General features: G+C 44.2%; 2 protein-coding genes and 1 non-coding gene across 3 annotated transcripts; all 3 read right to left on the reverse strand.

Annotated features, from left to right (window-relative positions):
* Positions 1-336: 336 nt before the first annotated feature.
* On the reverse strand, positions 337-7,109 carry ddx54 (DEAD (Asp-Glu-Ala-Asp) box polypeptide 54). The gene is made up of 20 exons (XM_053410882.1): positions 6,816-7,109; positions 6,392-6,518; positions 5,556-5,626; positions 5,274-5,462; positions 5,002-5,051; positions 4,873-4,914; positions 4,690-4,785; positions 4,465-4,586; positions 4,267-4,328; positions 3,852-3,983; positions 3,559-3,769; positions 3,317-3,448; positions 2,993-3,214; positions 2,838-2,911; positions 2,539-2,748; positions 1,810-1,958; positions 1,614-1,724; positions 1,391-1,501; positions 1,181-1,272; positions 337-995 (listed from the first exon to the last, which is right to left on the reverse strand). Exons 1-20 carry the CDS (start codon positions 6,930-6,932, stop codon positions 700-702), a joined length of 2,616 nt encoding a protein of 871 aa, XP_053266857.1. The 5' UTR covers positions 6,933-7,109; the 3' UTR covers positions 337-699.
* Positions 6,601-6,672, reverse strand: trnac-gca (transfer RNA cysteine (anticodon GCA)). The gene has a single exon. It is a non-coding gene; the product is annotated as a tRNA-Cys (tRNA).
* A 1,452-nt stretch (positions 7,110-8,561) lies between the features above and the next one.
* On the reverse strand, positions 8,562-9,629 carry LOC128425167 (eukaryotic translation initiation factor 4 gamma 1). Its single transcript, XM_053411694.1, has 2 exons — positions 9,434-9,629; positions 8,562-9,268 (listed from the first exon to the last, which is right to left on the reverse strand). The coding sequence occupies exons 1-2, from the start codon at positions 9,557-9,559 to the stop codon at positions 8,762-8,764; spliced, it is 633 nt and encodes a 210-aa protein (XP_053267669.1). The 5' UTR covers positions 9,560-9,629; the 3' UTR covers positions 8,562-8,761.
* Positions 9,630-12,917: the final 3,288 nt, after the last annotated feature.

Here is a 12,917-nt window from a genome sequence, read left to right on the forward strand (position 1 = left end):
TTTTTAGAAATATTTTAAACTTAATGGACGATAAGGACATTTTCAGAGATGAATGAAAAGCAGAATAAAACTTGTTTTCGAGAAGCACAAACTGGGAACATTCTCTTTACACCAGTAGGAACAAACAGCATGAAAGTCGAAAATTATAATAGTTTTCAAAAACTAAAACCACCATTATTACAGCCACAAAATCTAGAGATCAGATATAGAGACCCCAGTGCCCAGTTTGATATAAACCCATTTAATTGAGCTGTATATCTCATTTATAATTTCCCAGATGTACTCGTCTGCTGGATCAACATGTCACTGACTGCAAATGAAGACATGACACAGGAGTCTTTTTCAGATGTGTATTATGACACAAGATATTTTATATAGACAAATTTTAGTACTCAAATCCATTGAAGCAGATAATTCTGCCAAACAAACTTAAAAGACGAAAATCCAGTTAATCGGATCTTTCTTTTAATTTCACTCTGTGACAAATACAGAGTTCATGTAGCGATGAGGAGAAACGATGAAGAACATCTCGAGAAAACCTTTCCTTAGTTCTTCTCCTTCAGTCCTCAATCATACAAGACACTGTGAAAATCTTGAGGGGGGGGAAGGGAACAAATCTGGTCTTCATCAGTCGGTCCCTCGTCGTGCCATTGATAATCAGTCTCCCACAAGGTCCCCCCCCCCCTGGGATCTTCCTCCTCACATCCTCTTCTTCATCTTGCCTTTCTTCTGAGCGCCCCGTCCGAACCCTGACTTCTTAACTTCTCCAGCCCACTGTTTGTTGCTGGAGCGGATCTTCTTCATCCCTCCCTTCTGCATGAACTGCTGCTTCTCCGTTTTCTTACGCTGCTTCAAAATCTGATCACGCGTCTTGAGCTCGGAGCGCACTCTGCGACCACCGGGGGTCACCTGTTGATCCCCAGGGCTCTGGAAGCTGGGACCACCACGTCCACCACCACCACGTCCACGGCCACGACCGCGACCACGACCACGACCTGACAGACGACACAGAAGAGAGAAGCATTGAGAAACAACTTGTTGCAATGACAGAGCAGCTCCAACTTCGATGGAAACATTGTATTTAACCAGACAGATGTGAGTTTGGTATTCACTCTCTCATCTTACTCCTTCCATCAGGAGTAATTTATCAGTTCTACAATGTTTAAGTCATGAGTTCTACCTCCTCCTGGCCTCATTCCCGATCCTCCCGATTCTCCAACTCCGCTAAATTCTCCATCATCCACCTTGTACTTTGTCTTCCACTCCTCGTAACTGTTATTCGGTTAAGGTCAGACAAACGGTAAACGATGCAGCAAACAACTGTGAACCATTAGAGACTAGCAGCGGCGGTAACAGAGAAGTACAGCAAGACGTTTGGTTGGAAGGATACAAGTTCTTCTTGTTCTTCTTGTTCCTGATGACCTGACCGCCATCTAGTTTGAGCTTCTTCTTCTGGTCCTCCCTCCCTGTGTCCCTCACGAAGCGCTTCCTCTTACGATCCCTGTCAATGACACAGAGACGACGTTATGGTTGGAAGTGAAAGAATCGGAAGAATTAAGATGTCAGAGGAGGAGGAGGGGGATTAAGGGTTAGCTAGTAAATCTAACACTCACCATTTCATTATATGTTTGTTCTTTAAATTGCCTCCGTCATCTCCCATGAGGTCCAGAACGGCTGAGGAGGCCTGCTGCTCGAAAGCGGTGCCCTCTGTGCCAAGACCCAACCTAAGACCAGAGAACATGAGTCAAAGTTAATACATTTCAATCATATCTGATTTTACACGTGTTAAAACCTGCACTGTTTCCTCACCCTCTCTCAGAGTCGAAGTCTTTGGGTCTGTAGGGGATGTAATAGTCCTCGTCTTTACCCTTCTGACTGCTTTTGTTGTCCTTTGGCTGTCCTTCCTCACCGTCCTGCACTTGTTTTCTCTTTCCACCTACCACAACCGAGAACACCTCCTGGTGGAGACATGAATAATTACATATACACCAAAAAAAACAATGGGGGCATTCAAAGGGCTGTGTACAACATGAGGATTTGCGATAATAAACAGAGAGGAAATATTTTTATTCGAGTCGAGTTTGTGCATAAACCTTTTTCTTCCGTCTTACAAACTGTCTGAGCGGAGTTAATTAGTTAGGACAGAAAATAAGAAATTATTTCAATACGTCACTAATCATTGTTTTCTAGCAAATAAATCACAAACTTCACTCATTCTACCGTCTCATTTGTGATTAGCTGTGTCCATTTCCTACATGAGAAAATAAATTGAATGTTTTGTGGCACTGGACCCATGGTTTGATAAACAAGATATATCAAAATTCGTCGTCATTAAATGGATGATTAGTGCAAATTTTTCCTATTTGATTGTGCAACCACATTAAATGATAAATCTTCAACTGGATAACAAACACACTAGAAGAAAAATGAAAACTTATTTTACATCTCCTCTTTATAGTTTAGCCCTTCTCACTTCTTATTCAACACATTTTTGGGGCTTTGTTTTGAATCTAAACACCAGAGGACTTCCTCTCTTACATTCAGAGCGCCGTCCTCCTCCTCGCCACTGTTGTGTGTGTAATCTTCGTCAGCAGCGGCCGGTTTGACGGGCTGATGCAGGCGACTCTCTGCTGCCACGTCCTCTTTGTGTCTGTTGAATTTCTCCACCAGCCGCATGTCCTTGGAGCGCTTGGTCCGCATCACCAGGCTGGCTTGTGTCTTACTGCTGGAGTTGATTTCAAAGATAGTCTGGAAGAATATGAAAGGATTTTGGTTTTGGTTTTATAACAAGTATGTCAAAAAAGTATACATCTACATTTGTACCAGATGTAACTCACCGATTTGGATTTGTAGCTTTTGATGGCATGGACTATTTGAAGGTGTTCGATTTCCATTTTCTCCATCCCTGACCCTGTAACAAGATCAATGAAATGCTGATACCAGCTCCTGTCTCAGCTTCATCATCACTGTTTTAATCCTCCTACAAACTGACCTAGTAAGGGATGGACCGCCATGCAGGACAGATCTGTGTTTTTGACCCGCCTGAAGGACTCTGGCGAGGGACTGGGTCGAGACTTGAGGTACTGTTTGTAGGCGTTCTCTGAGACACGAAACATGTTCTGCAGGTCCGCCGAGTTTTCATGAGTGGTGACGAGATGGGCGCCTTCGTCGTCCAGGATGCTCTGAGGGACCCGACCGAAGACACCGTCCTCATCTGGAGGGGAGGGGACGTTTGAGCAGCAGAAAGTGATGAATAAAACGTTCTTTTACTATTTTCTGAGCAGACGCAGATTAATTCCTGGCAGGCAAAGCTTACCTGCTGTGTGTTCAGGCGTGGCGAACACAACAGGCCTTCCGAGGAAGAGGTGAAGGTCATAGACAAACGGCATCTCATCTGGACAAATCAAACTGTAGGTTCTGCCACTGCGGCCCGCACGTCCCACACGGCCTGATGGGGGGGGAAAAGCAAGTGGATGATTAGAATGTGTCACATCAGACTGATCACTGAATTTAATTAGGGACAAACCAGGACATGAATTCTATGTATGAGCCACTCACCAACTCTGTGCAAGAAGAGCTTGGCCTTGGAGGGGAAGTTGTAGTTGATGACATTGTCCAGCATGGGGATGTCTATACCACGAGCGGCAACGTCCGTCACAATTAGCACCATCGCTTTCCGATGCACAAATTTCCCGATGTTGATCTTTCTGGCCGTCTGATCGAGGGCGCTGTAGATGTAGGCGCAGTCCACACCCTCTGAAGTCAGCAGCTAAAGAGCAAAATAAAAACAAGTTAAAATAGTTTACCATAAAAGCTTCTTCATCTGAGTTATTCTGCTGTTCGCATCTCACCTCCTTCAGGTACTCGACGTGGTGTTTGGTGGCTACAAAGATCACCGTCTGCTCGTGAATCTTCGTCACGTTCCTGAGAATGTGAAGCAGCATTGCCGGCTTGTCGTCCATACGCACATGGAAAAATGACAGCTGGGGAAAGACAGGAGAAATTCAACTGTTTAGAAGGTTAGGACAGATACAAGGTGAGGATTAGCAGTCTACGTAGCTCCCTGTCCCATCAGCTGTTTGAAATAGATTTTTTTAAATGCATTAATTATACGAAACATAAGAGTTTCCAGGTAATAAATATCAAAAACATGTTCATAGCACAATTTTGCAGATAATATAATCAGATTCTTATAATCAATGTCTATTAAGTTGACTTAAGAATCATTTGAACACAAATGACGTAATGTTTAATAACAGTTTTTACCTTGATCTGGTCGCTGAGTTTAGAATCCACGTCCAAACGAATGAGCACTGGTTCTGTCAGTCCTGGAAAAAAATTTGAACATCAAGGTGAAGATGAGGACTTGGCACGAAAACTTATTTAAAATCCTCATCAATCCCGATGGATGCATGTAAAAGTGAACTGACAGTTAACAGGATGAAAACGTAAAGTTGATTTTACCGGCTCTGGCGAACTCCACCAGCAGTTTGGGCAGAGTGGCAGAGAACAGCAGCGTCTGTCTGGTTTCTGGCAGCCGGCGGATGATCTCCGAAAGCTGCTCGGAAAAACCCATTTCAAACAACCTGAGTGGAGGAGAAACACGCACACGTTAACAGAGGCCGAGAAAGGAATCCAAGCTGTGTTATGAAAATATGTCAGCTCTCAATGCACGGCTCCGTTTCTCACCTGTCGGCTTCGTCAAACACCACGTACTCAATACTGTGCAACTTCAGGTTCATCTCCGTGATGACGTGCATGAGACGACCGGGGGTGCCGATGATTCTGCGGTAAGGGACAGAGATCAGGATGTCTGGGGATATAATTCATGGATTTGGGGATAAACAACATTAACAAAGACAAAATGCTCACATGTCAGGGTTTTCATGAAGGGCAGCAAACTGATCATCCATTCTGCAAAAGAGCACAGACGTTTACTGTCCACTCATTAAAGATTTAAACCATAACCTGAAAGCACCAGACGATGGAGGAGTCATGTACCTGTCTCCACCGAGGATCAAGGCGGTCTTTAGTCCAGTGAATTTTCCCAACTGCAACAACAACAACAATGCACATTAATGAGCTTGTCGATTAGGATTTATTCCTCAGCTGAGCCACATATTCTGTAGCCCTGGTGTGTTGAGCGACTGTAGACAATTCCCCTGTAAAACTGAAAACCCGTTTGCAATGAATTTGCTTTAATTAATCTGAGAAACCAACAACAGACACTGTAAACAAACAAGCACAATAAGCAACTCGTCATTCAGCCGGACCTCCTTTGTGAACTTCATGGTCTGCAGGGCCAACTCTCTGGTGGGGGTCAGGATGAGGGCTCTGGCTCCTGATTTAGCTTGAGGGGCCTTCAGCTTCTCGAACATGGGAACCAAAAAGGCGGCCGTCTTACCGCTGCCGGTCCTGGCCATGGCTACTATGTCCTTGCCATCCAGAATCACTGGGACAGTCTGAGATGAGGAAGAAAAAGGAACGGGCATTAAATAATCTGTCTAGCTGTAAAAACTGTTTGATTAAGGAATCCTGAAGAGCCTCTTACATACCTTTCTTTGGATGGGAGTTGGGACTTTGTAACCCTTCTTCATGACCCCTTTGTAAACGGGGTAACTGAGACCTGAAAACACATAATGTAGTAAAATAACAGTAAATCAGACTTGAGCTCTGGAAAATATCCAGACAATGGGGTCCAGACGGGAGTTTGCAATTGACATTTGAAGAACGCAGAAAGGGAAATCTCCAGTTAGATGTGTTAACAACAACTTGAAAGTCTCTGGAGCATTTAGGGGTTGAGGGGTGACGCAGCTCACAAGAGCCAGGATGTAGTGTTAAAATTCCAATGCTGAGATCATGCTTTATTATTTACAGTACAACAACACCAGTGTCCACCCACATCACCAACGGCTCTCGAATCTGAAGCTGCTCTCACACATTCACTGGACGCATTTTCTCCAGAGGGGGTGTATGTGTGAACGCAAATGTCCGAGTGAGACACTCCGCGGTTTCTACGGACTTTATTCCCTAGAAATCTAGGACAAGACCATGTGAGAAAACAGCGGGGGATTCCCTGGGGGGGATTGATGACGCGTCTAACACGCGACAGATGAAAAGATGTCTGCTGTAAACATGATCTAAGCAGCAGAGCTAATATGCCACTTCCTGCCTCTGTCTGTGGCACCCGGCTGCTCCTCCACTAAGGGGCTGACAGGAGAAAATCCAAAGACTGTCCGGAGCCTCTAACTCGTACATTTGCGTTCTTGCACACAGCCCCCGCTGATAACTCCATGAGATCATCCAGAGTTCAGAGCATGTCTGAACTTCTGATACTGGAAGAAACCAGTGGATGTGTGTCCATGTGTGGAAACTCTCCTCTGGCTCTTACCCATTGACTGAAAGCCTCCAGACTTCTTCTTCTTCTTGTTCTGGGCTCTGACCAGCTCCCTGGTGTCCGGCTCCACATCAGACAGAGTGTCGGCCGAGGCAGGGAACCTCAGCAGCTTCTTCCCAGGCTGTGAGATCCAATAAATAAGCACAATGCCGTTAAACAAACTTAATACTAATCACTATATATCCTGAAAGTTCAAATGAAAAAGGGGGCATCCGGATTTGAACCGGGGACCTCTTGATCTGCAGTCAAATGCTCTACCACTGAGCTATACCCCCACCTACCGATTCTACCTGTCTACTGCTAATATAACACAGAAACCTAATCTTTCTGAATGATCAAATGAGTAGTTCGCATCTCAAACATGTTTATTACGAGGCGCAACAACTTATTTAACTAGTGTCTGAGTTCCTGTTCTTACAGAATCATCGTCTTTGACTTCAGCAGCCAGCTGGAAGTCTCCGTCAGAGTCCGCCTCCGTATCTTTATTGAACGGGTGTCTCCTCTTCTTCGTCAGCTTCTTCTTCCTCTGCGCCATGTTGAAGCTTTAACGCTCCTTCAGCCGTCGCTGGACAACTTTAATGTGCTGGCAGTGAAGTAAAGAGATCTCGGCTCGTAGCGTCTCAGCAAGTCAAAACACTGAGGTCGGACATGTTGGATGCACGTGTGAGGGACTTCTTGCTTCCGTTTTAGTGCGAGACTACCACGGTGTTGTCTTATGCTTGACACCGCCACCTGCCGCTCCGGGGTGGGATTACATGGTTACGGTGGCCGAGAGAGCTGAACGCACTGCAAATGAAGAAAACACTTTCTGTTAATAGCAACATTTGTTAGAAAATGGACACTTGCATCTGTAAATGCCTTTAATTTACATATAATCATTTATTGCACAGATGGGACCAGATCATAGTTCTTGTAAACATTGAATACATTTTCTTTTTGACTCATTTCAAACAAATGATTATGCTTGAAATCTTACCCCTAAATAGGATTGTTCCCTAGGAAATCAGTAAAATGTCCTTTTAAAAACCCTATTGAAAGGCAGGGATAAATCTAGTTAATCTAGATTAACCTCCATTCATTTGAATTGGTCTCCCCAACTTCTTAATGTTTATATTTTATTCTTTTATTTATTCATTCACAGCCTCATTCTTTGGTGCATGATATGGCAAGAAGACAGCAGAATCGCATGCTCTTAAGTAAAGCCGACACTGACAGTATTGTGCGGACTCAGTGTAAGACTGTCCTGCAATTTCTAATTCTCAGTTGCTCATTTTTCAGGAATAATCTCAGTTATTTGTCTGTCTATCCTATTATCTGGGAACTAATGAAGCGATGAATATATTCTTTATACGTGTACAAATGAGAGAAATAAATCCTTAAAGCACTGTTGTAATATGCCCTAATTTGAATGCCTATGTTGTGATGACTATATATTTACATAACTCAAAGAAGATCATGGGGCCAAGGAAGACAATCGGTGCAGTTCTGCCTGTTGCACAACTTTTCATGCAGTGAGTGCATAGGACGTTTTGGCAGGCCAGGCCAACCCATCCATGCAACAACTGTCCCACTTAAGCTACTGGAATCCTGAAATATGCTGCGAGATTGTCTCCCAAAAGAAACACATTTTTAGTCCAGTGCACAAACATAAGCTCACAGACAGAGTCTCTGAGTTTCAGCAGACGATACTGAGCTAATTTTAGGAGTCTGACCTCTGATGCCGTATTTATTAAACATGCACTGAAATATCTAAAGGATTGGTTGAAAATAGTGTTACTCAAAACAAAGCTGCAGTTTGTCTGTCCTTGTCAAATAATATCATGCTCTTGCTGATGATATAATAAAGCCAAGCTTTTTGTCCATTCATAAATATCACTCTCCAGAGGCTTATATTGAATATCCTCACAGTTTGAAGTGAAACTAGTGTTACACAACCAGCTGTTAGGAGATAAAATATGAGATCAATTATGTTTTTTTTACTGAATTCTCATTTGGATTTGATGTTCAGTTCAGAATAAGTACTTTTGTCAAATGTTGTCCCAGAAACTCTCCAGGCATCTGTGCTTTTCATTGATTATTGGGAAAGTTGTATAAGTTGTATTTCCCACATGTGTTTTAATTGAAATGTGAGGGCAGCTGCATGCAAGACATAAAAAAACCCAAATTAAATGTAAAACATTTTATTCATTAGTCGACAACATAGTACAAACCACAAACAGAGTACAGACATGATGTCACCCAGTGCAAATTATACAGAGTAGGAGCAGAGGTTGCAGTGGGGGATTTCTGTCCATTCACAAATATCACTGTATAAGTTGTATAAGTGTATAAGTTGTATTTCCCACATGAGTTTTCATTAAAAACTTAGTGGGGGGTGGAGTATGCCATCTTCCTGGCATCCACTGTTTCCTTCAACAAAAGGGAGAGCCTTGGTGCCCTCTTCTCTTTCTCTGCGATATGGTCCAGCTGGTTATAGTAGGTGTCCATCAATTCCTTTTCCGTCACCACCTCCAGGTCCTGCTGGATCATCTGGAGGAGCTGACAGAGACCCTCAAGAGACGGCCTGTCTCCTTTCTGCAACAGCCTCCTGATGCAGCAGTGCATGGATTTCTCTGCCAGCACCTTGGAGAGGAACAGCTCCCCAATAAACCTCAGCATATTGAGGAAGCGACCGGAAGGTTTGGTGTTCTGTTGCTCTTCCCTCAGCCGGTCGATGACCCTCACGTCCTGGACTGGGTTCAGGCAGGACCCACTCTTTTGAACAATGCCCTCCTTGTCCAAGCTCTTCCTGAACTCTGCCTGGCAGTGTTTAACCAGCAGAGACCTGAAGGAGACGCTGGCTGACCAGTCAGACAAGGATTGGAACTCCACCTGAAGAGGAGAAAACCATAAAGAAATATTAACACTAATGTAACTCACATTCATATATAGTGATCAGTGTGTTCAATTAAGGATAAAACCTGCATACAAATACAAGCTGTCCAACTAAGTAAGAAACAGGATAAAGTAGCTTCCAGTAATAGATGCATCACTTACTTCTGAGAGGTGTTGACACAGCTCCGCGAAGACTGCAGCAGAGTCTGGTTTCTTCACGGCCCTCTTGAAAATGAGTTCCACCATTTCCTGCAGGTTCTCCTCAACGTCCAAGTCCTCGTGACTCATATCCGTCACGAAGGCTTGAACGTTTGCAGTGACGCAGCTGACGGTCTCATAGGAGGCAGCGCCGAGAAAGTCCACGGGCTCGGATGGAGCTGGGTTCCATGGCTTCTTCACTCCCAGCACAAGAGGAGCTGGCTTGGAAGTTAATTCCACGCTTTTCTTTTGTGTTGGGATCATGTTGATTCAAATCAATCGTAGTTCTCTTCAAGGCAAATCCAAAGAAACGAGTTCAGGTGCAAGAACAGAGTTCAGGAGCAAGAACAGAGTTCAGGTGCAACGAGCCAAGTATTCCGAAGAGAACTGACTGAAAATGACTGAAAACTGACGCTTATGTAGCGACAGACTTCAAAGGTATATGGCTGCTGCTTTGGTGACCTTCAGTGACATTCATCAAAGGAACAAAGCCTGAGTGATAACGGTCAAATGCAGAAAATGCCTATTTTTTTAAAAAATGTATAAGTTTAATTTAGATATACATTAAATTCAAACTTAACGGTTTGAATGAAAAATCCCCGATGATGCTTCTGAAACTGTGTGTTACAAAAATAAAGTACATCTGTTTATCTACATCAATTTAGATATATCTACGGGGGGCTTGGGGTGTTGGGGTATAGGGGGGCTAGTAGCATTCATGCTAATAAGGAACGATAATGCCCGTTTCATATTGGTAAATGTGTCGCTTTCAAGAGTTTTTACAACAACAGTTTTAATTTGGTCAAACCACCAAGTGGAAATGTGTCCTTCGGGGGAAATCACTGGCACTAATATGGCAGGCAAAACGTTTGCAGCGCTGTTTGAAGTCAGTGGGCACGATGTACAGTAAATAAGTCCACACCACGGCAGCAGCCTGGAGCTAATGCCATTCATAGTCCCTCACAGAGGCTGGCAGCCGTGGCCGGGAGCCAAATCTGTTGGGGCGAGCTGAGAGGGATGCTGGGTTAACACGCGGGAAACAGGTGCAACAAACCCACCTATAGGATCCGCTTTTGTTCTCAAAAGGTGATTTCGGTGATAAAACCTGGGGATAAGGATATGAGGCAGGCAGCGACAGGAGGGCTGTTGTGGCGTTTTCGCCTTGGCATCCAATTAAACAGTGGGGTTGGCATCAGTGCGCAGTCAGGTCAGCCTCCAAAGCTCCTGGCAGCGGTGTCTTGACTCTCGGTTTCCCCCCCCAAAGCTGTATGTCAAGCCCTCGCCACGAAAACATGCTCCTGAACCGGCGCTTCACATCCACAAAGAGGAAGTTCAGGCAGTTTGTTTTCCGATGTTGCTTATTATTCATGAGACGGAGTTCTGAATGGATCACTGTCGCCTAATATGAGAGAAAATGGAGCAGTAGGTTTTAATTTTCCCTTTGAGAGCCTTGGCTATATAACCTCCCCCGCATCTTACAGGTCCCCTAAGAGTCCAAGGACAATGACTATTAAGCTCAGTGACAAACATAAATGGACTTGTGAGGCTCAGCTTTGTTCTGAGATACAGGGAATTGACAGTTCTCAAACATCAGTGCTGTGACTGGTGGATTTAGTCGGTGCACAAATATGCTCATTCACAAAGCAGTCCGAGTATAAATGGGCACTAAATGACTGTCATTAGGGAAACAGATGTCAGCATGACTCAGGTTGGATTTTTGTAAAATCATTCTCCAGCAGAGAGAGAGAGAGTGTGTGTGTGTGTGTGTGTGTGTGTGTGTGTGTGTGTGTGTGTGTGTGTGTGTGTGTGTGTGTGTGTGTGTGTGTGTGTGTGTGTCTGAGTGTGTAACAGATGCAGCCTCTAAGCCTCGCAGATTGAGGGGAATGTTTAAATTAAGAGATTATTGAGTTGATGGTTTGTAAAGCTGAGCCTTTAAATGGGGGGTAGCAGTTAAATATTCTTCCATCCTATCTGTGTCCATTTAATTATTTATCAACACACACTCCAAAAGGCTGGCCCTGGGATCAGTGAACCTCTTAAAAATAGTCCAAACATCCAATTAGTGTGCGCGAGTGATGTGCTGCAGCCTGCAGTGTGTCAGCCGGGCATGTCCCTCCAGCCCCGCCTCCAAATGCTGGTCTGATTTTTCCTGCCAGGCGCTGTACGTCCGAGGGGCAAATTAATTTCAGAGATCTGATAACGTCTCCTCACAAAGCTGGAAATGAGATGATCACATTTTAACTGTGAAGTGTGAGATTTGTCTGCAGGTTGGAACTGTAAAAACTGCTGTTTTTGGTGTAATGAAACAACAGAGAAACTTCACAGTTCAAACTAAGGTCTCCACAATGATTGAAAAAGTGGCGTGCACAAAACCTCGCAATTAGTTCTGACCAGCAAATCCTGCAGCCGGGCCTCTGAATCAGCAACCAGGGTGCATCACGGACATATGCCGTGAGTAACCTGGTGAGGAAGACATTCGGTCTTGGGGCAGTGGGAGAGAGGGTCACAGCCTGGTCTTGGGCTCTGTGGACTGGCATGACACCCTGAGCAAGCTATAGTGCCACACCTAGTGGCGTGCAGCAGATGGGGAAGGGGCCTGTGCCCCCCCCCCCCCCCCCCCTGGGCTACTGGGCACAGAGACAGAGCAGCCATGCACAAAGATACCCGGCCACTGATTGGGCCGTGCCTCTTTAGATGCCTATGGTGGATGAGACGCTGAGAGGAGCAGCGCTTACATGCTTGAGAGGACTTATAATTATAACCCAGTTGTTTGGACCCTCGATGTCAACTGGTAAATCTCACTGAAGCATTGGTGGGATTCTAATTTATATAAAAAAAGACGGGAGCTAATAGGAGAACTAATGGTTATTAATAGGCTCATCATATGCACAAATGAAGAGAGCATATTGGAATAATCTCTGCTCCTATATTGCAAAACTGATTATGCACACGCAAGGTAGCAATCCGGCTTTTAATAATTAAATAAATGGGAATATATCAATGACAATATGAATTTTTTTATCATGCACCACAAGAAATATAGTGTAGCATTATAAATACTGTACTGTGTAGTTTTTTTGTTATATAGAGGTTTTCTTTCCTCAAATGTTAAGTGTAGATTTAGTGAATTAAAGCAGTAAATCAACGCACTGAAACCTGAGTGTAATTCAAATAAAAATGCAGGGAACCATAACGTTTAAAACCATAAAAGCAAAAACTCTGAAGTGCTCCCATTCCAGCGACCGAAGCTATAAGCCTTCTGCTGAGACGTCTCTTTTGCTGTATAAGGAGAAGCTGGCTTTGCGCTCCTTTCGGTGTATAAACTGCAGAGGCACATACATTCAGTCAAACTTTCAATTACTTGAAATTCTGGGCGCCAAAAGGCAGTTTCCCCTTCGAGGATCCGCCGGTTAATCTTGCAGCCGGTGCCAGCATTAAGTCGATAATC

Source organism: Pleuronectes platessa, chromosome 19, assembly GCF_947347685.1.
Source record: "Pleuronectes platessa chromosome 19, fPlePla1.1, whole genome shotgun sequence".
In the NCBI taxonomy this organism is placed as follows: Eukaryota; Metazoa; Chordata; class Actinopteri; order Pleuronectiformes; family Pleuronectidae; genus Pleuronectes; species Pleuronectes platessa.

Excerpts from the sequence above, each read along its gene's own strand:
- LOC128425167 (XM_053411694.1), bottom strand. The coding sequence starts at position 9,559 with ATGAGTCACGAGGACTTGGACGTTGAGGAGAACCTGCAGGAAATGGTG. Across the intron at positions 9,269-9,433 it reads TGTGTCAACACCTCTCAGAA|GTGGAGTTCCAATCCTTGTC; the intron begins GTAAGTGATGCA and ends TCTCCTCTTCAG.
- ddx54 (XM_053410882.1), bottom strand. The coding sequence starts at position 6,932 with ATGGCGCAGAGGAAGAAGAAGCTGACGAAGAAGAGGAGACACCCGTTC. Across the intron at positions 5,627-6,391 it reads TGGAGGCTTTCAGTCAATGG|GTCTCAGTTACCCCGTTTAC; the intron begins GTAAGAGCCAGA and ends ATGTGTTTTCAG. Across the intron at positions 1,959-2,538 it reads AGGAGGACGGCGCTCTGAAT|GAGGTGTTCTCGGTTGTGGT; the intron begins GTAAGAGAGGAA and ends TGTCTCCACCAG.